The sequence below is a fragment of the Epinephelus fuscoguttatus genome, linkage group LG15 (genome assembly GCF_011397635.1).
Source record: "Epinephelus fuscoguttatus linkage group LG15, E.fuscoguttatus.final_Chr_v1".
Taxonomy (NCBI): domain Eukaryota; kingdom Metazoa; phylum Chordata; class Actinopteri; order Perciformes; family Serranidae; genus Epinephelus; species Epinephelus fuscoguttatus.
Window position 1 is genome coordinate 24,523,681 of NC_064766.1, and position 27,405 is coordinate 24,551,085.

The following is a 27,405-nucleotide window of genomic DNA, read 5'->3' on the forward strand; positions in this document are numbered from 1 at the left end:
TGACACTTTTTTTAAGGTTATTTTGTTGCATTTTGCTTTAGTGGCAGTGAACATACAGACCGGAAACACGGGGTTGGAGAGATGGTACAACATGTAATGACAGTGCCCAGCTGGAATTGAACATGTATATGGTGTGCAGAGTTGGATCAGTTTCCAGTTTTGCCAGTCCGGTCTTGTGTACGAACTTAAACCGATTTTATGTGAACCAGCTGAACTGGTATTCGTCATTATAACATGTTGCAGGAAGTCAAAATGTAGCCTACAGCCGACGGCGTCAAGCCACCAAATCCAACTTGTATTGCGTTAGTAATAAGCAATATGACAACATGATTAACATAATATTAACAGAGCCACTAGTGTCTGACAAACTGTGAAGGAAGTCAGATTTCAGTAGAGGGTAGAGGGACAAAGATGCACACGGTGCAAGTTGTGTTTGTTTGGGGTGACGAGACAAGAGGGCTCTCTCAAGGCCTGCTCAAGGTGGGAATGTTGCACCGTTAGTCAGCCATGCCGTTCTGTTTCAAACGTGCTTCAACACAACACCTGCAGCAGAGGTAGTAACAGAGCCTCAGTGCCAGAGTCTCATTATGTTCCACCCAGGCGCAGCTGCTAAGTCAAGTGTGATTCACTTGTGGTAAAATTCAGTATACTGCTCTAGTGTTTGGCTTAATATCAACCAGGTTATAAATCTGTACACTGGCATCTTATCTGCTAGGCCACCAGGATGCATTACATTCATTCATTTGGCAGGAGCTTTGGTTCAAAGTTGCAACACGAGCTCGATATTATCAAAATCTGAAGCACCTTCCTCCCAAATAAAAGCTAAAAGCATGTGAGATCACTACATCACTTTTTTTGTTTTGCTTTGTTTGTTTTAAAGAAACAAAATGGAATTCCTAGCGTGGGGTGTCGGGGTGAAGCCTGAAGGGGGGGTTTTAACACCCTGGATCGGCTGTCCTGACTTCTCTCGAGAGTTCATTCCACCACTGTGGAACTAGAATAGAAGATAAGAGCTCTGACCAAAATGAGCCACAACAGGGTGACAGAGTGACAGGGAGGCCAATCATCCAGAAGCAGAGGAGTGCAAAGGCCAGGTTAGAGTGTAGGGTTTGACCAGGATTGAAGGGAGGAAGAAATAGTTCCTTTCACGGCTCTGACGGCCAGAATCAGACTCTTGACTTTGAGGAGAGCTGCAACAGGGAGCTTCTGTAGTGAAACGAAAAATTCACTATGACTGTAACCAAAATGATCATGGTTATCAGTATTATCACGGTATGTATGTGCTGAAAATGTTCAGTAAGTACTGACACACTGAAATAATTCCACCAGTCTTATTTTATATCGGCACATAAGCAGCCCGTCTTGCCTGAGTGTCTGTGTCACTGTAGATGAGGATGGGGACCAGTAGCATCACTGGGTTTGCCTGCTGCACGCCCACTCTGTAAACAATGAGGCTGAAAATCTCCAGAGCACTGTCACCGCCCTCTGCCACGTTTTCATAGACGCAAACAAACCTCACTTGACATGACCCTTTCATGTGATATTTTCTTTACTAACTCAGTGTGATGTCTTTCATTGTATGTAAATTATTTATTCATTGATGTGTGTACGATACCACTGACTGCACAACAAATTGCCCCTCAGGGATAATGAAGATATCCTGAATCCTGAATCCTAGGGCTGTACCCGACTTAGCATTATGTCAGTTGAATCAGATTTGGCTGTTCAATACATACACTTGACATTAAGTTCTTTTTTTTCATATAAAGTTTTTAAGTTTGAACAGGCTCAGTGGGATGTTCAGTGTAACAGCAGCATTTGTGTAATATCGTATAAGCTAACTGCGCTAACGAGAGAGAAGAAAATGCTATCTCGAAGCTTTACAGTGTAAAGTCTCTCCTCCTCCGCGCCACTGCATCATACCTGCAGCAATCTGTACCACACAGTATTGTGAAAGAAAGAGCGCTCATTTTGAAGCAAAATCTGAGGACCAAAACATCCCCAAAAGTGCACTGCAACTGGAAGCAATCTCAGTTGACGCAGGGGTGTCCGACTGATGATTCGCATCTCATACTTTCAACCCATGTTGCATGCTGCACCTGTGTCTGAGAGACTGTTGCTAACTTTAGTTGTTGCTGGACAGAATTTACCATGAGTTTTTCAAAGTGCAGTAATTGAACAGAGTTTTAATGATAATTAAAATTTAAAACTGTCATACTAACCATCTGTTTTTCATTATGATATATGGCGACACTGGTAACTGTCTCCTCCCTACTGTGGTGAACAGAGAAGAGGACTGGTGTGTGCTTCTGTGCTGCATTTTCTTGCATAAGTTGATTCAGACAGATCTGCAATAAGCCAACACTGGCTGATACACCAGCCTGCCGCGCACAGGAAACCACCATTACACATCAACTCAGTATGAAGGTTCGATTTTCAGCCCTTCAATTCTGAGTGTGTGACTGTCTCTGCAGCGCGGAGGGGTGACGGCACAGAGGTGGGGGGAGAGGAGGTTGGAGAGGCAGCTGGTGCCTGGGGAGCCTGAGCAGTGAGAATGGCTGATGCAGCCAGGCCCTGACCCCACACACACACATACATACACACACACACACACACACACACACACACACACACACACACACACACATACGCACATAAATACTGGCCACTGCAGTGCTGTTTCTACAGCAGGGAACACTCAGGCTCAGAGAACATTGTATTACTCTGTTTGCTGAGTCGTGACATCTACCTACATTTTTCAGTCCACACTTTGTGGTTGTAAACAAATTGCAGCGTTAGGTCGGTGCACAAATGCTCACTGTAATTCACGCTTTGTCATCCGACATTTTTGACAGTTGTATCAGACTAAAATGTGTCGAACAATGTCCTGCTGCTCCACCAGTACAGTGGGTAAAACAGCAGGATAGTGAGGAACAAATGGAGAGATCAAACCTCTTCCACCTGACAGCTCTGGCAAAGCTGTCATTCCCCTCATGGATTATATATGAGAATGAGTTATACTGTACAAGTGATATTTTATTTCTTCTGTTTCATGTGTGAGGAAGTTTGGAAAGTGTATAACCAAGGCAAGTTAAGATGTGTGACAGTCTTTGATGTTACCTGCGTCAGTGCTAAATTCTTCAGGCATGCATCAGACACAATAATTGCCCTGCGATATGTTTTTTCAGCCATTTCTTTCCAGACACATCTGCCGCAAGTGAGCAAACAAGCTTAATGAAGACTGAGGAAACTAATGACGGGAAGGAATGATTAGCTAAAATGAATGATTACAGCTGAGTAATGTGTGAAAAGGCGCCATGGCCTGTCAGGGAGGCAATACAGGGAACATTTCTTGGATATGTCTGAGATGAAAGAGGTGAGGAGGTGGAATCTTTGAGAGAGGAAATAACATGCTGTCTGAATGAATTCAAACTAATGTAGGTCCAAAGAGGACCTGACAGAAAACAAGAATCAGGCTTTAAAATGAAAAGAAAGGGTGATGGAGAGAGAGGAGCAGAGAAAAGAGAGATACAGAGCACGGCTTCAGAGACACGCCGAAAGCGAGAAACTGCATAAAGGGGTGAAGGATGAAGAGACAAACGGCTGCGTGACCTTTCAGGTTCTTATCCTAAAGCGAAATCAAAGCCATCCATACCAAGTGGAAAGAGATGAAGGAGGAGAGGCGGGCAGAGCGCAGACTTGAGCAGAATCTGAATCCGTCAAGCGTAGGGTGAGCTGTCCTTTCCTTTTAAGCGATGACTCTGTAATGAACCGTGAGCCCCGCTCCTCCCAAATCCAAACAAAGAAACCAAACTTTACAACGACAAAGCATTGGTACCTCACTGCCCCTCATGACAGCTATTGATTACTGACACCTCAGATTTTTATAAAGACACAGGTAATGGGTTTTTGCTTGAGAAAGAGGCAACATAATAAAAGCCAATTACTCACAGACAAACTGACTGCCAGCCTGTTGTTTACCACCAGTATGAAAAATGAGGATTCAACTCCGCTGTGACGTTTTGGCACCAAGTCTGTTTAGAATTTATCACCTTTTACAAGACCCAAGGCGGTGCAATGGTTTAATAGCTTTTTACTTTTCATTTGATCATCACGATTGACCTTGTTACTGCTGACAGCCTTTAACCCCAAACTTTGCTTTTAGTGAACACGTGTATAAACTCTTTAATTTGTCAGTTGTCACCATGCATGTGATATAATATGGTGATAAAGGAGAACTTAATAAGCGCCGTGGAGCTAAAAAAAATGTGTGAAACTGATCTGATATGATGAACTGCAGCTTCATAACAAATGTAACACTACACTGCAGCCTGTCATGGAGCACTAATTTGCCAGCTATTCATATAAATGAATGTCTGTTTTGCTGCTTCCAATTGATAATTGCATAGTGGTGATTCATCCTACAGCCAGTTCATGACAGCTTTTATGTGTGGAGTGCGACAGTCTGACTTGTCTCTATATCCAGTTAGTAACATGTTACTGTTAAACATTGAAAACAGAATGTGAAGGACACATCCAGGGGGCTGTAGCGAGGTATGTTGAGCCTAAGGCCAGAGTTTTCCTTGTCACGAAGGTCTTCTCTCTCTCTTTTAACCTAGGTATATCTCCATGGTAACCTGTGCTGCAAGGCCTTCGTTCTGAGTTTTGGCTTCAATTCACCCATTTTCTGTAACCGCTTATCCTGTTTGGGGTCACAGGGGGCCCCCCTGACATTGGGCGAGAGGCAGGGTACACCCTGGACAGGTCACCAGACTATCACAGGGCTGACACATAGAGACAGACAACCATTCATGCTCACATTCACACCTACGGACAATTTAGAGTCACCAATTAACCTGCATGTCTTTGGACTGTGGGAGGAAGCTGGAGTACCCAGAGAAAGCCAACATTGACACAGGGAGAACATGCAAACTTCACACTGAGGGGCATCCCCAAACCGGGGTTCGAATACCCTACCCTGGATTCAAACCAGGAACACTGCTGCTATGAAGGGAACCCGTGTTCTACGGTGCCACCATTGTGGCTTCAAAAGCTGCAGGCTTTGGCTAAACAGTGTCTTTCACTAAGCAGCTCTTCTGGAAATAGCATCACTCTCACATATTGTATAGAATAATGGATCTAGCCAACATTGTGTCACCCATTGGTTTGTGGCCATTTTGAGGCCTCGAGTTTGGCATTTTGGCCGTCACCATCTTGAATTTTTGAAGCCAGAAGCGACCATATTTGGACAAGAAGGGGAAGCTAACCCTAATGCTAGCTGTTAGCTTGATTAGCACAGTGCATTTACAGCTATGGTTAACTGTGATAACACCAATGCTAATGCTAATTTTTGGTGGCAAAAAAAGGTTTGAAAGCATTAAAACAAAATGTACTTTCTGGGAAAACTTAATATTCAACTACTTACAGGAACGCTGAGCAAGACTTTTATGCAACCAGCACGTCACAATTAACTTTCATGAACTGATAACAAGCTGAAATAGCAACAGCTACCTCTAAGCCTATACCTGACCGACTGTCGCCATGATTGTCAACCAAGCAGAAACCTCCAATGCTTAAAATGAAGCCAAATCTGAAGCACCAAAAACTGTCAATCAACAGAGTCAGTCTACATAGACCCCCACATTAAAATGCCCAACATTACGGCAGAAATACACATGTTTACAGCCTGGTACAAAAATGGTTTTGGTCTCTAGCTAATTTCAACATTCATGAAAACTGAACAGGGGGTGAATTTCTTTTATATCTCATCCATTTACATTTTATTAAGGCCCAAAGTTAGGCATAATTAAGGGCAGAGCCGCTTTTAGTGACAGGCTTTCTGTAAGGCGTCTCTACAATCTATGAATCAGATCCATCCCTCACTTCTTCCCAGCTCCACCCTCTCATCCAAATATGGTCAATTTTTGCTCTAGAAAACCAAGATAGCAACAGCCGAACTGGCGAACTCACAACAGACTGAAGGGGTGACATCAGAGTAGCATCCACACCCTTAACTTTGCATAACCATAAGCCTTAATCAGATTTAAATAGGGATGTCCCGATCCAGCTTTTTCACTTCCGATCCGATACCAATATTACAGCCTTGAGTTTTGTCCGATACCGATCCGATCCAAGCGCGTATTATACACTTCACTTATTTTGTTGTCAGTCATGTTAGAAATGGTTTGATCAAACGATATTACGCTAACAAGAACAACTACTTAATCGGGTTAGTTAGAATGATCCACAACAGTTGGTATGAGAAACTGACCCGTTTATTGTTAACAGACTTAAATAAACAAACTTTAAACTTGAACATTAACATTAAATAAAAAATATACCTGGTTTGCTTTGGCTGCTTTGGCCCCTTAATAAATAGAAAATAAATCAACACAAGAAATCTTTAAAATGTCTAACACTGAAATTAAAATAGCAGCAAGACTCCACACACTTGTGCTTTGGCCCCCTAATAAATAAAAAATAGATTAACACCACAAGACATTGTTGACATTTAACAAACAATGCAGCCTTTCCTTTTCAGTTGTTTTAGTAGTGTCAGTGCCAGCCTGGTGCTGCTGTTTCCTGGGTGTCTGTATGCTGGCCTGGTGGATTGATAATAAGTGCTAGAGCAGATCACTGGAATAGACTGCTTGAATCACGGTGCGCTGGGCTGGCCGGAAAACCTGGATCACATTCCATGAAAAACTGGATCGGAGTTCTTGGATCAGCATTTTTCCATGCAGTCCGATCCGATACCAATGCACGTTTTTTGCTAATATCGGAGGCCGATATGATCGGGACATCCCTAGATTTAAATGGATGAGTATAGGCATAGTTAATGGGGGCCTATGGGGACTGACTTGCCTCAAGTAGCTGTTTGTGGAACTGCAGTTTTTGGCACTGGCATGTTGGCTTCATTTGTCAGTGCCAGAGGTTGCCGTTTGTTCACTTTGTAGTCAATAGTCAGTCTGTGAGAGATGCAGATTCTAAACTGAGGGAATACATTACATACCCAAACTTGTTGTGCCATAACGTTACATTCGTAATGCCACCGAACGAAGCTGTGCAATGACAGTACAGCAAACTGTATACACTGTGTTGCCATGAGGAACTTACATGAATTGAGTTGGTGATATAAAAAATATGAGCAAAAATATCACTTCATCTTAATTTCAAGGTTGTTCTTGCTCTCACTGAACTACTGAATGTGTTTGTAGTATCCTCTGGTCTAAACAAAGCCTTCTTTGAAACCACAGGCAGCATTATACATTTATAGTTCACTATATTATTAATCTGAATACTACTGCTATTTTAATTAATGATACTTCTACGATTATTATACACATATGATTGTTACCTCTCTGGATTATGTTTTTTATGCTTGGTGCTTATTTTCTGAAGTCTCTTTTACACTGCTGGTATACTTCATCTAATGGAACTGATGAGAAAATTGATTAGTCTGTTGGTTTTTCATCACAGATAACATTCAGTCTATAAAATCCATTTCATTTTGATTTTCCCAAAAACTAAAATGACTTCTATGTATCCTTTATTATGGGAGAGTGTCAGTATACCTACAGTAAATGCAGTTTCTGAGTATAATGTTTAAATCTGCTGCATTAAGTTTGAAGAATGCGCAGCTGTCACATTTATAAAAAACTTAATGGTAAAATAAATACTTTCACTGGCCACTTTATTAGGTACACCTTGTTAGTACCAGGTTGGACCCCTTTTGCTTTCAGAACTGCCTTAATTGTTGGTGGCATAGATTCAACAAGGTGCTGGAAACATTCCTCAGAGATTTTGGTCCATATCGACATGATAGCATCACGCTTTCATTCTCGCTATATTCTGCTGCTTTAAAGTTCGACATGTTGTTGGTTCAGAGATGGTCTTCTGCATACCTAGATTGTAACGAGTGGTTATTTGAGTTACTGTTGCCATTCTATCATCTTGAACCAGTCTGGCCATTCTCCTCTGCAGCACAGTTAAATGACACCAAACTCTCTGTATGGGAACTTGCACACAGCTTGAAGAAGAAGCTTGATTGACAAAGCAAGTTCATAACTATAGTCGAGGTACCTGTTATCCCCGACTGGGTTTGTAGGCTTCGTCGAGGCAGCTGAGGCAAAAAAAAAAAAAGCCTGGTTCTGTCGACCTTGCTTCATGGTTCACTCCTCGGATGTCTCCAAAACCCTCTTCTGAATAATCCTGACCCTCTGTTTCAACCGCCTGAGATAAAAGGCTTTGAAGTCTGTGTGGCTGCGTGTACATCTATCTGGGTCTGTGTTCTGTGCATGTCAATGTTCGGGTTCTGATGGTGAAGGAGATAACTCGGCTTCCCTGCCTCGGAGCTAAAAAGACACAAAGTGCTCCAATAACATGAGTCACACTCAGATTCGCCGCTTCATTAAACCGGGTTAGCGTGGCCATGTCCTCCTCTCTGAATTATAGATCTGGAACAGCGGAGAACACTTGCTGCTTGCAAACTACAAGATGGAAAATTGTTATTTTCAGCAAAGTGCATTAACAAGTAATGTACTGTGGCATGCACCTCCGTTTAATGTCAAGCGCTGTACCTGAGCTCACTGAGTGTGACTTCATCAGCTGAATGAAGCTAGACTAATAAACTGCCGGTTGGCCATTTTTTTAGGTGTTTTAGTTGCAAACCCCAGCAGACACGGGGCCATGGATACACCCTGGACTGCCGTCACACTCACACTGATGAGCAGTTTAGAATAAGATGGTGGATTTAGAGCCAGAACTTTTGGCTCTTTATCGATCCATCCCTCTTTTCAATCATAGTTATTATTCATGATTTAATTTTTATGAGGCTATTGTTCAACCTTTGCCGTATCTGGATCTGCCATCAGTCCATTTATTGATTTGTTGATGAATAAAAAATAAATCAGCAGCTATTTTGAAAAAAAGATGAATTATTTAATTAATTTTTCAAACAAAAACTCCAAACATGACCTTGTTCAAGATTCTTACATGTGAGAATTGAATGCTTTTTTACTCTTCTGTGTTTCTTATCTGGTTTACTGGGAAAAAAATTGTAAATGTGGGCTTTGATGGGCTTTAAGAAATAGTGATGGATGTTTTTCAATATTTTAGGACATTCTCCATGAGAAGATAATGGGCAGATAATGACAGTAAACTGTAGACGGAGTCCTACTATTATCTAAAAATTACTGTTATTGCCGTGAAACTGTTGTGTAAAACATCCCCCCTCAATACATATCTTTATGACAAACAAATGTGTGGCATCATTGCCAAAAATACTAAATGCTTACTTCCCCAAACAAATAGGAAAAATGACAGAACTCCTCTGGTGAAAAGAGCAAAAGAATCATTACATGTCTTGAGCCATCCACCCATCCATTATCTGTAACTGCTTATTCCATTCAGAGTTGCGAGGAGGCTGAAGCCTATCCCAGCTGACATTAGGTGAGGGGTGACAGGTCATCAGACTATCACAGGGCTGACACATGAGCGCTTTATTACACAGAGATTGCACCACAGGGCCGCCTTGGCATTTCTTCACAGAGCCAGTGACGGTGGCATCAGTCCACTCCAGTATGTGATTAGAAATGGTAAATGGTAAATGGTAAGCACTTGTATAGCGCCTTTCTAGTCTTTCGACCACTCAAAGCGCTTTTACACTATGTCATATTCACACATTCACACACTGGTGGGTGAGGCTACAATATAAGGTGCCACCTGCTACTCAGTAAGCATTCACACACACTCACACAACAATGGAACAGCCACCGGGAGCAATTTGGGTTTCAGTATCTTGGCCAAGGATACTCCAACATGCAGACTTGAGGAGCCGGGGATTGAACTGCTGATCTTCTGATTAGTGGATGACCTGCTCTATAGACAGTATCTCATAATCAAAAGAGGTGTGACAGGCTTGACATTTAACATAATAGCGTTCGCCTCTAGTGTGACATTAAACATAGACGTTGGCAGCTCTTCATAAACAACAGCAATGCATAACATGGCAATAACAATCAGTTACCGTCCCTGGTATATGCCGGCTGAACTCGTCCTCTGCTCGGAAGGTAAGAAGCTCCCAAATCGTATTGTTTTCCCAATTTGTGGACATTTACAGCCACTGTTCTCCTTGTTTCAGTTAGCTGCTAACTGCTACTTTTCATATCTTCCACAGTGGGTGGAACACATAACACGTTGACAAAACATCATACCCGTACTACCCATGGACCTATCCTGTTTATACAGACATAATTTCAGAGCTGTTACTACCTCCCATGGCAGCTTTAAGGCAAGACCACTCTGTCCCCCCATCCCACAATCATACCTTACTTTACAGCGAGGCAGCCACCTTGAGCAGGCAATGTAAAAGGGGCTACACAGACAGACAACCATTCACACTCAAAGTTACAGGCAGTTTAAAGTCGCCAGTTAATCTAACCTGCATGTCTTTTGACTGTGGGAGGAAGTTGGAGAACCCAAAGGAGACCCCTGCTGACAAAGAGAGAACATACAAACTCCACACAGGAGGACCCCTGCCAGGTTCAAACCTGGAACCTTCTTGCTGTGAGGCGACAGTGCTAATCACTGCACCGCTGTGCCACTTTTTTTGATCATTTTGCTGAACTTTATGCTGCAGATGTGAAGCTAGAAAATGTCAACGTCCTGAACTTGTTTTGGAGAAACAAATACATTTCAGTTGTTTTCTTTTTTTTTTTGAGGCAGAGCATCAGACTCAGTGCAGGTGAAGCTCACCTGTTTTCTCTTATGAACACAATCACGATGCCTGTGTAACAAAGACAATAACTGTGGTTCTGAGTTTACCCACATGGGAACTTGCAAAAGAACCAAGTTCTGAAGGTAAATCCACTTTTCTCGTGACACATCAATATACAATGCGACAAGAAGAGTGAGAGAAAAAGTTAACACAAAAACAACATTTACAATAGGAAGACTATGCATAAGAGCCAAAATGCAAATACACTATACATCTATATAGTATGAGCCAGTCTGTGACACCAATGGTCAGCACGCCCAGGTGCCTTTCCCTGCCCGCCGCCCAGCACACAATGCACCTGGACCTGATGACAGTCCCTGCAGGTGGTAGGCCCACAACGTGGCAGCTCCAGTAAGTATCTGGGGGTCTTGTTCAGGAGAGAGGGTAGAATGGAGCATGAGATGGATCAGCAGTTTGGCACAGCATCTGCAGTGATGGGGGCGCTGTACCGGACCACAATGGTGTAGAGAGAGCTGAGCTTGAAGACAAAGCTTTCAATTTGCTGGTCCATCTACGGCCCAACCCTCACCTATGGTCATGAGCTCAAGGTAGTGACCGAAAGAACGAGACTGTGGCTACAAGCAGCTGAAATGAGTTTCCTCCGTAGGGTGGCTGGGCTCAGCCTTAGAGATAGGGTAAGGAGCTCGGACATCTGGAGGGAGCTCGGAGTAGAGCCGCTGCTTATTTGTGTTGAAAGGGGTCAGGTGAGGTGGTTTGGGCATCTGATCAGGATGCCTCCTAGGCGCCTCCTGTTGGAGGTGTTCTGGGCACTTCCCACTGGTAGGAGGCCCCTGGGTAGATCCAGAACAAGCTGGAGGGATTACATATCTCATCTGGCCTGGGAAGACCTCGGGTTCCCCCTGGAGGAGCCGGAAAACGTTACTGGGGAGAGGGACGTCTGGAATACTTTGCTCAGCCTGCTGCCCCCGCGACCTGGCTTCAGATAAGCCGTTGAAAATGAATGAATGGATCTATGTAGTATGTTCAGCGTGTGTGTTGGCCTATTCTCAGTAGAGTGGCAAAGATTAATTGATTTCTGGACTGGTTGTCAACTATTAAATTACTCGCTAATTAATTTTGATAATCAATTAACCTTTTTGAGTATTGTCTCAGAAAAAGATTCCAGCATTTTAAATGTGAATACTTTCTGGTTTCTTTACTCCTCTATGAAAGCAAACTGAATGTCTTTGGGTTTGGGGCAAAACAAGACATTTGAAGACATCATCTTGTGCTTTGCGAAACATTGACTGACTTTTTTCACCATTTTTCAAAATTTTATAAACCAAACTACTAATTGATTAATCAAGAAAATAATGGACAAATTCATCAACAATAAAAATAACCGTTGGCTGCAGCCCTGATTCGGATCAGCAGTGTCAACATAAACAGCCTAGAGTAAATTTACCTGCAAACAGTCCGTCTCATAACACCAACTGTTACAATCAACATCTCCACATGGAAGGAAATCCAAAGGATGAAACACACACACACAAACAGTACTGTAGCATCTAGTGCAATGCAAACATTTACCTAGAAAATCGTCCCCATTATAAAGTCAATAGAAAGGCAAGGCTTTATGAAGAACTCCCCCGGAAAAAGCTCAACAGGGTTTGAAGCTCAGTATCTACAAAGAGGTTTATAGAGGGAAGTTTTCATCAAAAGCCCTTTTAGAGAAATATCTATAATCCACTACAAATTACATAACACTTAAAGACCAAAGTGAAAACACAAAAGAAAGCTTCCACCTTTTTGAAAAGTCCACACTTCCTAAATATGCACCAGTTCAGGGTTATGTCCTCACATAATGAAAGACTCCTTGAAAGATGAAACACTGTGAAGTTTTCCGCACGCCTGTCAACTCCTTGGTATGAATTTAAAAGCAGAGAGGACAAACTGACACGCAGAACTGAGCTGAACTCAGCAATTTAGTCAGAAAGCGTCAAGTGCCTCACATCCCCTCCTTCTGTTGTTAAATCCTTAAAAGGGACTCGGGCAACTTCACAAAAAATGTCACTGCTTTGGCCAGGGAGCAGAGAAGCTGCTGCACAGCTGGCTGCAGTGGCCCAGTTCCTCCACGATTACACATAAATCTAATACAAAAACTATGAGCTCTGGCTTTTCACATGTCTCTCCAAAGACTCATTCATTTTTTAGCGCTTGCGAGTAACTCGCTCAGTGTGGCCCGAATTTGAATTCTTAATAAAGCAGTGTAACGCTACTCCAGCGTGTAATTGGGAATCCACTCAGTGAGCCAGAATGATTGTGGCACAGATGTCTGCAGCATCCAGTCCAAAATGCTTTAGCCGAGCATGTGTGTGTGTGAATGTGAGTGCATACTGTATGTGTGTGCACATGTGGAACTGAAATAGAAAGTACAGGAGAGTTAGGGGGCAAACTGAATAAAAAACAAGATGAGGGTTGTCTGCATGTGAGAGCACAGCCTGGCTTATCAGGCTTGAGCATAACTGGAGCATGATGCATTAAGGTGTATGCTGTGCTATATGTAATTAACTTGTGTAAAACGATCGTGCTGTCAGCGGTCTCTGCTATTTACATAATGGCAAATTCCATATCTCTAGCACGTTAAAGATTGGATGCAGTCTGTGTGAAATTCCGCCCTTCCCTCCGCTGTTAAGAAGCAAAAGAATCCCCGCTTTAGCAAAGTTTAATTGATAAATGTGAAGCTTGGTGGCTTTTGACTGTAAGGTGAAGTGTTGCATGGGATTGGGGTGTTAAGCAAATTGCTGATGCTGGTGGCATTTCAGACTGGAAATGCTAAATATTAATGTCAGAATAGAGCTGAGTGTTAAGGGCTCTGAATAATCGCAATATTTTTGGGCTACATTGCCATACAGGATATACATCTCCATCTCCCCAAAACTATACACATTACTTAAATACCAAAACTACTAAATAAACTACTGTTATAATAAACTCTAGCTAGGTGGCACGAGAAAAAGTAGTTGATTAAACTTAATTTTAAAAATGTTATTAATTTATCTTTTTACACATTTAAACTACATACTAATACATATTCAGAATTTTTTTTATATTTTTAGAATTCATTTATTTATTTACCACAGAATATGCTGTTTGCTGTTCAGTTGCATTTGTCAAATCAAAATGGCAGTGAAGTAATCCAAGAAGTTTCCTGAAGATTTATTTTCCTAAAGAATATTATTTTCAGTAAATGTTATTTGTTAACTTTTATTTTGTGAGTTGTTGTTTTGCAGGATAATGTGTTATTTTCATGTGTCATACATTTCAACAGCATTTAAACAAATAATTTGGCTATTTACAAATGTGATTAATGATTACATGGCTCTTCTAATATAAGCAATTTTTTTTAGACAATGTTAAACCTTATAGATTAAATTCTGCTCAATTTTGGCTGTTTTTTGAGTGTTTTCTTACTTTTAGACAAGTCAACTAGTCTAAGTTTAAACTTCTGTTTAAATATCATAAAAAAATCTGTCTTTAGAAACATCCCTAGTACTATTTTAATAACTGTTATATTAAATTTGAAGAGTGCTGTTATGAGAGCGTAAAACAATAAAATAAAAGTTAAAAAACATGCTGTAAGAATACATTTTAATAAAGTACTGCTATAATAAAGTTAAATGTTATAATGAAGTTAAGAAATGTCTTGTTATAAGAAAGTTACATTAAGTACAGGTTATAATAATGTTAAATAAAACAAGTTTTGCTTTACTCAGATAACTGCTGCTTTTCTTTATTGTTTTAAGACAATTAAATAAGGTCCTGTTACAGTTAAGTTAGATAAAGCACTGTTATAATGCGTTTAAATAAAACTGTGTTATAATAAAGTTAAGTTACTTATGATCAATTTGAATAAACTACTGTCATAATAAAGTTACATAAAGTACTGGTATAATAGGGATAGTGCTGTCATAATTAAGTCAAATGAAATTTTGTTATCATGAACTGGTGCTTTTATTCTCTCAGGCTGGAACTGTTAATATTTTTGCTGTGTACTTGAAGCTTCCCATCAACAGTGAGCTGTTAGCAGTTAGCAGAAACTTAAACTGTTTTTGGCTGTGTTTGGAGCTAACACACCACTGCTCAGGAGAGAGTGGTCTGGATGGGCGGGGGAGTGTGTGTGATGTATCATGTTTGTGTGTCTTGTTTTCTTTTTGAGCCTGTGAGAGAGGATATATCAAAAATAAAAAAAGCCATGACAATTCGTTGTTGATGATATAGTCACTTTAAACATCCTACATGGAACAAGCGGTGATACATCGAGTATAATCAATGAACCACCCACCACTGTGTCAGAGGTTGTTTTTTGCATCTTTAGTCTAATCAGAAAAATACAGCATGTCAAGAGGTTTCCTCTGACAGATGTACATTTCTCATTATAGTTCTGTCATCCCACCAAGTAGCTGGCACAGGAAGGTAATTTACCAGTGAAACGAGATTAATGAGATAGATGATAAGAGAGCCATTCAAGAGGTGTGCTGCTGTAGCTTAAAATGCTGTGAGCATGTTAGCACAATGTCCAACCTTGAGTCTTTTTTCCCCTTTTCTTTTCTCTTCAACGTGATTATGGCTCAGTTGGATCCACTCAAACTGAAAGACAGCTGTGATGAAGTGGACCTCATTAGCAATGCCTCTGCTCAGGATACAGCGTCGGTCTGACACTTCTTGTCTGGACACATAATCAGGAGGGCTGCATGGTGGCGAGGACTACCTGTATTGAAGTTTGACTTTTAGAAGAAAGGAAAAGGAGGACGTAAATGTTTCCTTCTTGCCTACAGCACAGTGAAAATCACTTTAAACCTAAGGAGATACAATGCTTTAAAAAAATGAAGGGAACACTCAGCAGAGAATTGAATTATTCAAGTTAGAAATCTTTACTGTACACTGTATAGTATGTTGAGGACAAAATGACGCAACAACAGTCGATGGAAACCAAAATCATCAACCCACTGAGGGCTGGATTCAAAATCACAACGGAAATCTAAGTAAAAAAAACACAGGCTGATCCAACTTGTCTGAATTGTATCATAGCAACTCAGTGCCTGTAGGCACTCCTGACAACGTCTGGGCATGCTCCTGATGAGTCAGCGGATGATGCCCTGGGGGATCTCCTCCCAGACCTGGATCAAGGCATCAGTCAGCTCCTGGACAGTCTGTGGCAGCATCAGATGCACCCATACATAGCGTCCCATAGGTGCTTGGTTGGATTTAGGTCAGGGGAACAAGAAGGCCAGTCAATGGCATCAATGCCTTTGTCATCCAGGAACTGGCTACACACTCTGACCATATGAGGACGGGCATTGTCCTGCACCAGGAGGAACCCAGGGCCCACTGCACCAGGAGGAACCCAGGGTAAGGTCTGACAGTCGCTCCGAGGATTTCATCCTGGTACTTAACAGCAGTCAGGGTGCTGTTGCCAATGACATGGAGGTCTGCGTGACCCTCCAAGGATATGCCTCCCCAGACCATCATTGACCCACCGCCAAATAGAGAGAGAAATAAAAACCCAAATAAAATGTTCAGTGTTGGTGTTGAGAATTTCTACATTGCAACATGAAGTCAATACATACGGGATTTCCATATAAATGGCTTTCTTCTTGGCCCAGATCTCTATCTCTTTATTCTGCAGCCAAGAGATGAATCTTTCCTTCATTTATCTTTAATTGGATTTCCAATATAAACTTGTTATCCTTCAGAGGTCCCTTTATGTCCCCCTCCACGCGCTCAACTTTCTGGGGGTGACATTAGAAGCTTTGCTCGGCTGCTACATTATTCATCGAGCCGACCCACGCATCTACAGCCAATAAAATGGACCAAAACAAGAATGAATATCCTCTGAAAGATGCATTTGGCTTTTTCTTGATTCATTTCCTGCTCCGCTTGATGCACTTTAATTCCCTCCCACAAAAAGAAAGAGTTTAAAGATCAAAGCGTGATAATGGTGGGTAGAACCAAAATAACCATTTCAAACAGGTTACACAATTTCATCAACAACATTTGTCAACCTCCCTTATCCTGTCTAAACACTCTGACAAGACATCACTATTTAAGTAATTTCTCCTCGAGTCCTTCTGTGATAAGTTGTCAACAGTTAGCATTTACATGTATCGGCTTTGGGAGCTGACTTGTGTGAACTTGTGTGGGCAGAGAAGTACTGTATCCCAGCATGTGTTTCGCACCAAACAGCGGCAAGGGGAGTGGGCAGACAGCCAAACACACAACTTCTGAAGCCTTTCAAAACTTGGCTTCAAATCTTTTTTTTCTCCATAACAATAAATGTTCATGAATAAATAAGCAACAATAACAAAACAAACAAAACTAGATTATTAAACTCTGCTGATCTGCTTCTTCAGGACTGTGTGGGTGCAGTCTGGTCAGATTCGATTGACACTGACCTCGTCTTGCGTAACCAGACAGTGCCGTGTCAGGGCTAGAGAAAGAAACCTAAAATCTCTCTGGAGAATAAAAAACGCTTTGGCTTGTTTGTGTTTCTTTAAACCAATCATAATTGTCTTGGGCAGCGCAAAGCCAACAGTGTAAAACAGTTTCGGGGGAACTTATTTCGGTGGAACGTTTGGGTAATTCCTCGCGAAAGAAAACGGCAACAAAATACGAACAGTCCTATGGCAACTGAGTTATTCAACTTTTACTGATAAAAAAGAAAAACCTAATGTGATAATCAGTGCCCTAGAGGTGAAGCCTGACGATACTTAAAAAAGTACTTCACCGCTAGAAAGCTGGTCTTTAGTAAAACTAGGATATCTATGCAGTAGAAAGACACAAAATACTTGTGTAACTGGTGCTACAGAACTAGAAAAAAACTCAAAAAAAGGATGCTTTTGCTCAAAAGGGTCGCACCAAACCAATAAACGCACCTGCCGGTGGGTGACATAATGCGAAAATGTCCGTTTGAAACAATGGCAGCCAGCTGACAAAAACCGATCTTGATCTCTTAGAGGTAAATGGTAAGCTACAACATGTTTCTTGAGGCAAGAAATAGGCAACTCACTAACAGAATCTTGGTATATACTTGATCTGCACTGCCTAATTTCACCGTTTAATCTCAGATTCTTCTGCTGCCATTCTCACTGCAGGAGACAGTGTGTCGCTCACTGCCTAGTTTGACTGTTTGATCAGATCTCGGTTGGGGTCTGTCTCTTGATCTGCTTCTATACTCTGTATCCACAGTGGCAGCATGGGTAGTGAGCAAAACGAAAATGCAGAAGTACAGCCTGTAGTTTGAGCCAAAGCCTGAAAGCCAGCATTTAGCAGAGTTTCGCTGTAGGGCAAGGAGGGATGTCTAGGCACTGGTTAGATGAATGTTTGCCATAGTTAGTTTACACATACTACCCACATTGTTTTGATACAGTACTGACGGATGGATGGACAGACGACCCAAAAACAGGCATCACGTTCTGTTGCTCTGATTGATTATCAATCTGTCCAGTTGCTTCTGGAGGCATTTTGGACCCTTTTTCCATTGTCTCTCTTGGCCGAGCCGAGACAATTTGTGTTTCCATTGTCAGTTTCAGAAGCACCGCGCATTGCCAAGCCGCGCTGAAGATGGAGCTTCTCAAGAGTAGGTCCAAAAGCCAGGCCTGCCCTCAAGTCTATAGCTGTGATGTCTCACCGGCCGCAGCCAACCCCAGACAAAATAACAGGGGACTTTAGCCTTGGATCAGCCCACTGCTTTAAAACGTAATCACTCAAGACACGCCATCATCAGTTCACCTTCAAGAAGGTAGCCCTGTTGTCATGGAAATGTTAATCCCTGTTGTGCTAGGCTAATGGCCCAAACCAAGCCAAGCCAGCCTGTGACTATCGAAAAGGGGCTTTGGTCTACGACCACTGATAACACCCCTTGGAAATCTGAAAAGGAACTGAGAAGTTCCAGACTAACTCACATTTGTGATTTGGTCTAGCGACATCAGGCTATATAAGGAGCTGACAGAGAAAAATGTTTTCTGGGCTTTTAATAGTTTTGTTCTAAAACTGTTCATGTGTCACCAAAGTTAGTTTATACAGACAATGAGACATAATTTCTCTAAGATAAACTTAGATGTCAGATTCAAATCAAAATACTTGTTGCCGCCACACTCGGCTGGTTTGGCTGAAGGCAGAGTCTATTTTTCATCTGGGCAGTTAAGGCTGTACAACAGTGCTGCCTTTGTGTAATTTTGGCTCCTTATATTTTCAGACCTTGCGGCACTTTAAAACTAATAGAAGGCAGTGTGGTGTGTAATATCAGACACTGTTGTTGGGAAATGTATAACAGCGAGGATAACATTTGCCAGATGAAGACCTGGTAGAGTTGAAACATCAGTTCAGTCTTACAAATTTTGCTTAATTCCAGTGAGTGAATGCTCTCTGCTTTTCCCTAAGACATCATCATTTATCAACGCAGCGCTTTCAACTCTGTCCATATCCATAACCCTACAGACAGAGGCAAGCAGCCACGGGAGGAAAAAGAAATTGGCATTTAAAAAAGAGAGAAAACAATTAATAACTGGTTCAAGCCTCCCACACTTGAGCCCCTGCTTGGTTGTGGAGACGTCAACACACCTAACCCCCATCAGGGCCTGTGTGTGGGTGCACTAGACTGGCACAGGCTATAAGTAAGCCAGCCAGAGATCCTCAGCTCTAACAGCTTGGCAGAGAGGTAATCGAGGCCTTTCTATGCACTCTCCATCAGACAGCATTGAGTATTGAAGTGTGTGGGCGAGTGGAGGCAGGGGAGGCAGCTGAACGGCCGCTGGAGCCGAGATAACAAGGTAAATCAGCAACCTGAATACAGGTTCTAGCAGAGTCAAATTAAATCTCATCTATAATGACTGAAATGAAGACGTGACAGCGTATCCAGATGCAACGCACAAAATGCCGCAACATTTAGCCAGCCACTTTGTTTTCTCTTAGTGTAAAATACCTGATCAACTGTAACAGTAGATCCCACTGTGCCTTTTAAAAACAACAAAGACAATTATAGCTGCTGCGCAGCAATGGTCGGGGCCGAGCAATTTTAGGCAAAATTAGGCAATTCTGAGCAACAAGCAGAGAGTAGGAAGATGAAAAAAAGGTGCCATTCTAAGCATAAGAGACTATGCTCTATCTCACTGAGCTAATTAGCAAGAGACAACTCTGCGGTATATATGTTTAAAACTTCTTCTAGCTCATTCGAGGAATTCTACAGCTGCAATGATTAGTCAATAAATCAATAAGTCAAACACATAATTAATCCACAACTATACCTGTGTGCAAGACAGCAGCTGTTAGTGTGTAAAGGCAGATTTCAAACGGCTGTCAAAAATTCAGTTATTAAGACAAAAATCCGAAAATACACAAATTGCATCTAGACAGCATGGCGATGTTGGTAATTTGTTTTTAACAATGATTTATTGGCTCCATAAGTGAAAAACTGATGTTTAAAAATGCCATTTTTGCATTGACTCAGTTCAGTTTTTGAGATAAAATTCTGATATTTTCAAAACATCACCTACCATGACTCCAAAATTTGGTCTTTTTTTAATGAACACTGAAAATGTATTTAGCAAGAATTTGCATGTATATGTTTACAATACCGTTTACAGTCAAACATTTTGATGCACTGTAGGCTCAATTTTTGATACATCAAAAATCTGAGAAACGTAGTTTTTGTAGGACAGTGTGAAGATGCTCTGTAGCAAGTTTGGTGTCAATTGAGCAAAAATTGTGGGAGGAGATAGGTTTAATAGGTTTTACAGTTTTTGATGGACTTCATAATTTGCAATAGGTTTAAATGTACAAAAGTTTCTTTAGTATTGGGGCTACATTTTGGTGAAAGTTGCAAATCTGTAGCACATATGGTTCATTTGTTGAATTTTCAAAATTTTGAACTTTAGAGGCTTGCTGTAGTGCCACCATCAGGACTATTGGCCTGTTTTTGCAGCTGAGGCAATCTGGCATGGGACTGGACCTTTGTGCAAAGTTTGGTGATTTTTCGCGCATGGGAAGTATGATTTCCTCGGAAGAAGAAAGAAGAAGAAGAAGAACATGCAGGATAACAAAGGGTCCTGGCAGTTTAGGCTGCCCGGCCCCTAACAAGTCAAAAAACCTTGAAGGGAAATGAAAAGAGTCCAAGCAGTCTGTGAATCATAAAGGATTCAGCCAAACAAAAGAAAAAGTGAAAGGAAATGGTAGAGTTATTCTCTAAACCAGCCGTTGTAAACATCTACCACCATTCATCCTGGTGTAACTTTGACCTAATGTGCTTACTACAGTATAATTGCAAAGGTGCACTCAATTTTGAATTAACTTCCAAACACAGTTACATTTTTTTTTGCTTGTGACATCTTGTGGTGAAGACAACACTAAAAAGCAAAGAATAAAGTCTGAAAAAGTAAACAGTTATATTGAGCAGAATGACATTTTTCTATTTCCTATCTTAGTTCTCATCTAACGCTTCTCTACATTAATCTCACAACCTCTTATGAGAGTCATGTTCCTCGGGGTGGGATAATAGACTGTCTAAAACTAATGAGCATAGCCACTGTGACGTCACCCATTGGTTTGTGGACTCCTGCATTGAAGCCTAAAGTTTGGCACATGGATATATAAAGAGAACTGGATACAGCACTGGAGGAGGGGCTATGAAACTTGCTCAGTGGCGCATAAAGCCAAAAGAAGCTCGGCTTGTTTGTGTGTAAAACTACCAAGAAATTACACTGTGCTTCCACATCCTTGGGCCCATAAAGCAGGCGCATTGGAGACTTTGGCCGGCCAAGCAGCTAACATCCAGTTTAGCTTTTCACCAAATTGAACGAGGAAACGAGACTCTAGTCTTTCCAAATGTTTTCAAAATAAATGGATCAAATCCTGTTAGTGAAACAAGTCATTTCGCATCATTTGAGAAGCTAATAAATTTACAAATAGATTTACAGACGTCTCTTTCACAGTGCAAGTCTTTGGGTCCCATGGCATCACATGGCGGACCCGGAAGTTGCATTGGATATTTGGAGCTACAAGTGACCAAATTTGAAGGAGAGGGTTGAGATTCACATCAGTTAAAGAGATTTTTTTTTGGTCAGTATGCTGTGCAGTGTACTTCTGAGGTCCCCAGATTTTGCTGCGGAGTGAGCACATTTACAGTAACCTTCACGCGACTCTTTGGTACAGAACGCTGCGTGCGATGCATCATCACAGGGGAGGAACTTTTCACCGCAAGGCTCCAAGATAACATTATCTTCTCTCTCCTGCTTGGAAGTTGTGAATTTACAATTCATAGATACTGAATATGACACACCCTGGCTTTTGTTTGATATCTAGCATCGGCAAAAAATGTTGCACATTTCCGATCCGTTGTAAGCGCCGTTAGCTTGTTTAGGCTATTATATTACATGAATGCAGCTGTCACATTGTATATCCCGCTGAGCCCATTCAGACTTTATTTCATTTCAGTTATGTGGAAAAAAAACCCTGATCGTAGAATATTTATACTAAACAGCCGAATCAGTTTCGACTGCCACAATTCTAACCATAAAAACACTAAAGCTAGCTGCTAGCTTGGTTACTAGAGCGCATTTACAGTCTATGATATTAAATGTGATATTGCTAATGCTAATTTTTGCAAGCAAAAACCAGGCTCAAAACCATTACAACAAAATTTACTAACTAGGAAAAACAACCAAACACTGAACAAGACCTTTTTAGACAACCAAAATGGTAAATAAGCTATAGAGACCAAAATCAGTTTTTGCACCAGGCTGTAAACATGTTTATTTCTGCTGTAAAGTTGGGCATTTTAACATAGGGGTCTATGAGGATTGACTGGCTTTTGACGCCAGCCTCAAGTGACCTTTGGAGGAATTGCAGTTTTACGCACTTTGGTATCAGCTTGATTTTTCAGACCTGGAAGATGCCACATGTTTGGGACCCACTGGTTTAGATAATAACAGCTAAACCACTGAGCTCAAAAACAACTTGACTGACTGTTGTCGTAGCAGTTACTAAGGAGACTTTAGAATATTAATAACAAAACCAAGGTCACGCCTTTAAAAATAAAACCCCAGTTGAAATAGAGTGCTCTTTAAAAGATGTCCTTGATGAGAGAAACTGAATGCTTTCACTTACTGCATGTCTCCTCTGCCTCATCAGAGCCATCGGGACACTCTGGTTCCCCGTCGCATCGCCAACGTCCCGGGACACACTGGCCATTTAAGCAGGCAAACTCTGCAGGGGCACATGTCTTCCTGGCTGCTCAGAGACAGAGGAAAACACAGACAGAGAATGACGGTGAGAATAGACAGTGCAAAGACAGAGTGAGAGCACGGTCAGTCTGCAGTAGGGCTTGTATCACTGACATGAAACTGGTCACATTATCTGAATCCCACTAATCAACCCTCTCATCAGAGGAGATCAGGCTTATCATCTCTCAAAGTATTCCTACGCAGCCCTCTACAGTGCTCTCTCTTACTAATTACCTCCACTTTCCCTATTTTCTCGACTCTTATCCATTGTGCCGTCTCCACCCTCCCCTCCCTTCATCTGCCGGTCTCCGAAAGTCTAATCTCTCCTTCAGGTTTTCCATCACAGAGCAGTGAAATGGATGCTGATTGCTGAACACCACAAGCTCAGGGAGGTTAAACCTTTTACCTCCCAAACCTGTTTACCGCAGAAAGCTACAAGCCAGCAAGGCCACGGGCTGATAAACATGTCAAGCGTGCTGAGAATTGGAAATCAAACAACATGTCAGGAAAAGGCCTGTTTAAGCAGAGAGAGGGAAGCAGGGAGTGATCAAAACTTTCACGTAACAGCCCAGAGCTTATCACGGTTGCTAACAAAATCTTGCTAACCCACTGTGTTCAAAGAGATACATGTACTTCACACACAAAAAAACACACTCTCCACCTGTAGCAAGTCGGCTTCAAGCTCGGGCCAGTGAGCCAGAAGCAGACAGAGGTCAGAGCCATTCAATTTCCTCAGCCTTCTACTCCAAGAGGACCTGTGGTACGGTCTAATAAATCATTGGTTAAAAGGCCCTCAGCCGAGCTCTCCCGTGTTGTTACACAGCCACGACTGTTCCTAAACTGGCCCCATCTTGGCTCTGATGTTGCAAATTAGATATAGCGTTTAGAGATGTGCGGGGAGCTTAAGCTTAGCTGAGGGGCTGTAAGGAGAGAGAGCAGGCAGTGACTTTGTTGAGTCTTTCTTTGCTGTGCTCACACTAATGTAACTCCGCTCTCACTTCTCCAACTCCTGTTCTTTCTTGACCTTGGTATCAAAGAGCAAAAAAGTGGAAGTCTAAGAAGCATAAGTTTGAAAATAGTGGAGGCGTTAAAGTTGAACTTTGCCAAAACTACTGCTGTAGTCTGACAGGAAATGTTACAGACTACATGCCATAGTGTTTGAGACACTGACATCCACACTCTGTATTGGGTTGCACAGTTACCACTGCGCTGCCAGTATGCTTCATCAGTACTACTTATCGATGGTTAATTAGCCCCAGAATCCCCTCCATCCCCACATACCTTTTCAATACCGGAATTGCTTTTAAGGTGCATTCACTTGCAATGAGAAATCTCTGCTGGCTCTATTTCATTACTTGTAACAGTACTTATTAAAGGGGCAGTCCACGCAAAAAGCAAAAATGCCGTTTTTCCTCCTACCTATAGCACTATTTATCAGTCTAGACAGTGTTGGTGTGAGTTTCTGAGTGTTGGAGACATCCATTGTAGAGATGTCTGTCTTTTCTCCAATATAATGGATCTAGATGGCACTCGGCTTGTGGTGCTCAAAGCGCCAAAAAAAATAAATTTTAAAAACTCAACAGTGATATCCCTTTCCAGAAATCAAGAACTGGTTACTCAAGATAATCAACAAACCTCACTGTGAGCAGTTTCATGTAGGCGCTATTTCTATTCTACTGAACTGCACCCATTAACAGTGCCTTGCACAAGTATTCATCCCCCTTGGTATTCTTAGTATTTTGTTACCTTACAACCTGAAATTTAAATGGATTTTAAATTAGATTTTCTAAAGAATACAAAACTGAAAAGTGGTGTGTGCATATGCACTCACCCCCTTTGCTAAGAAGCCCTATCCTTTACCTTCAGAAGCCACATAATTAGTTTAATAAGATCCACCTGTGGGCAATCAAAGCATCACATGATCTAGTATATGGCATAGTATATATCTAGTATATATACACCTGTTCTGGCTTCAGAGTCAACACCAGTGCAACACCACTATGCAAGCAACACTACGGAGGCCAAGGAGCTCTCAAAAGAGAAATTGTGGAAAAGTACAGATCAGAGTTGGGGTATAATAAAATATCCCAAACTTTGAACATCCCACGGAGTACCATTAAATCCATTATTAGAAAACGGCAAGATTATGCCACTACAACAAACCTGCCAAGAGAGGGCCACCCACCAAAACTGACAGACCGCCCAAGAAGGGCAATAATCAGAGAAGCAACCAAGAGGCCAAAGATAACCCTGAAGGAGCTGGGCAGCTCTACTGCAGAGACTGGAGTATCTGTCTATAGGACCACTATGAGCCGTACATGCCACAGAGCTGGGCTTTATGGAAGAGTGGGCAGGAAAACACCAATGCTTAAAGAAAGTTTGGAATTCGCCAACAGGCATAATGGAGACTCCTCAAACATATGGAAGAAGGTACTTTGGTCAGATGAGACTAAAAAACTTTTTGGCCATCAAGGACAATGCTATGTCTGGTGCAAAGCCAACACCTCTCATCATGCTGAGAACACCATCCCCACAGTTAGGCATGGCAGTGGCAGCATCATGCTGTGGGGATGTTTTTCATGAGCAGGGACTGGGAAACTGGTCAGAATTGAAGGAAAGATAGACGGTGCCAAATGCAGACAAATCCTTGAGGAAAAACCTGTTTGAGTCTGAGATTTGATCCTGGGACAAAGCTTCACCTTCAAGCGGGACAATGACCCGGTACACACAGCTAAAGTAGCACTCCAGTGATTTAAGGGGAAACAGTTAAATGTCCTGGAATGCCCCAGTCAAAGCCCAGACCCCAATCCAATTGACAGACCTAAGCAGAGATGGTGCAAATGGAGCGATGCCTGTGAGCTAGTTCAGGCAGTCAACTTGAGCTGCACTGATTTATACACATAAGTAACTCTCCGTATGTCATCTACAAAACATACCCTCCCAATGTGGCGGTCAATTTAAGCTGCAAAATCTTCCCAGTTCTCCCTTTGCCTTGGCAATGCTGCTGCTGCTCTGCATCAGCACTGCTGCTCGCTCTTTCAGCCCCACCTCCACCCCAGCATCCACCTGCAGGCTTCAGCGAAGGGAGGAAATATTTAATCATCGCTCCCTTATAACTTATGTAAACTGCAGGGAGCAATGAGGCCGGAGTCTGGAAACCAAATTCTAACTATGTTCTGCTGTTGAAATAAACTTTTAAAACATGAGTTGTCTGACGGAACTGGTGGCAAATTAGACATGAAACTATACTAACAATGCAGCAGTGTGCATTGACGTTACCTTCTAACTTAAAATCATACTTCCGTTCAGCTGTTGCCACAGGCTGCTATAGCAATGTCAAATTGGTGTCTCTGCAAAATCAGTTCTTGTGTCAATGCATCATCCTTTACTGCCTCCCTTTTGACTGATCAACAATACTGTCATACCTCTATTGGTATATATGTTAATATATTTTATCAACATAGAGCTTGTCCCGCAGTTATGACAGCTGGACAGTGAGGACGTGATTGCTTAGAGACATATCAGTGAGTCAGCCAAACTGTAAACCTGTAAATGTAGTCAGTGGGATTTTGAAAAGTGAAGGGAACATGTCCAGCTATGACACCCTTCTTTCTCATTTTCTCTGGCTGTCTTTCAACGTGCATTAAATCCCACTGAAATTTAATTCCCACATTTACAGCGTGGGTCACTTAAGTGCCATCTATGATGTGATTGTAAGTCTTTTTATTGCAGTCCGGCAGCTATGGCACAGGATAGCCTGCCACCGAGAAGCACTCAGATTAGAAACTGCTTGTCTCTAATTCTAAATCTTGTTTAATTGCCCCATTCCCAATTATCTCTCGTGTCAGAGTGCCAAAGTCAAACCGATAACGGCTCATCTTGGCTTGTTGACGCTATGGAAAGAAATTATGAAATGTCTAATAGCTTCGCTCTAATAGGACATGTGTTTTCAGCCTGTAACCACAATCAGCTACCCTTGTTTCATTTCACTTCAAAAATGTAAATTAACATTCCTCCTGGAGAACGTAATGAAGTGACCCCATTAAACTCCAGAGACAAACATTCTCCTCCTCCCTTTGTTCCTCCAGGTCTCTCCCTTCTCTAAACCCAAAGCCTCTAAGTTTGCCACCACAAAAACACGACACATTTTGTTTGACACATTGACACATTGTTGTTTTTGTTAGATCACATAAAGCGCGTAGGTTTTCCGGAATGCAGCTTAAGTGCCACTTGTGCCCTCATTAGAGAGCAGGAATGTGGGGATTTTGATAAAGGTGAAGACAGATGATTATGGAGCAAACGAGCATAGTGACATCCTTTTAACCAACACCTCCCTCAAGTGTATAAACTCATTAGTGGTGTGCTCACATTACAACACAGAAAACAAACTGCAGCACAGACAAGCACATG

The 27,405-nt window shown here is 41.8% G+C and overlaps 1 protein-coding gene across 3 annotated transcripts in view; it reads right to left on the reverse strand.

Annotated features, from left to right (window-relative positions):
* The window catches only part of LOC125902063 (low-density lipoprotein receptor-related protein 8-like), a 156,936-nt gene that overhangs the window by 85,655 nt on the left and 43,876 nt on the right, over positions 1–27,405 (reverse strand). For all 3 annotated transcript variants that reach the window (XM_049598161.1, XM_049598162.1, XM_049598160.1), the window contains exon 3: positions 22,880–23,002. In XM_049598161.1, coding sequence (XP_049454118.1) covers positions 22,880–23,002 — 123 coding nt within the window. The remainder of the gene's footprint in view (positions 1–22,879; positions 23,003–27,405) is intronic.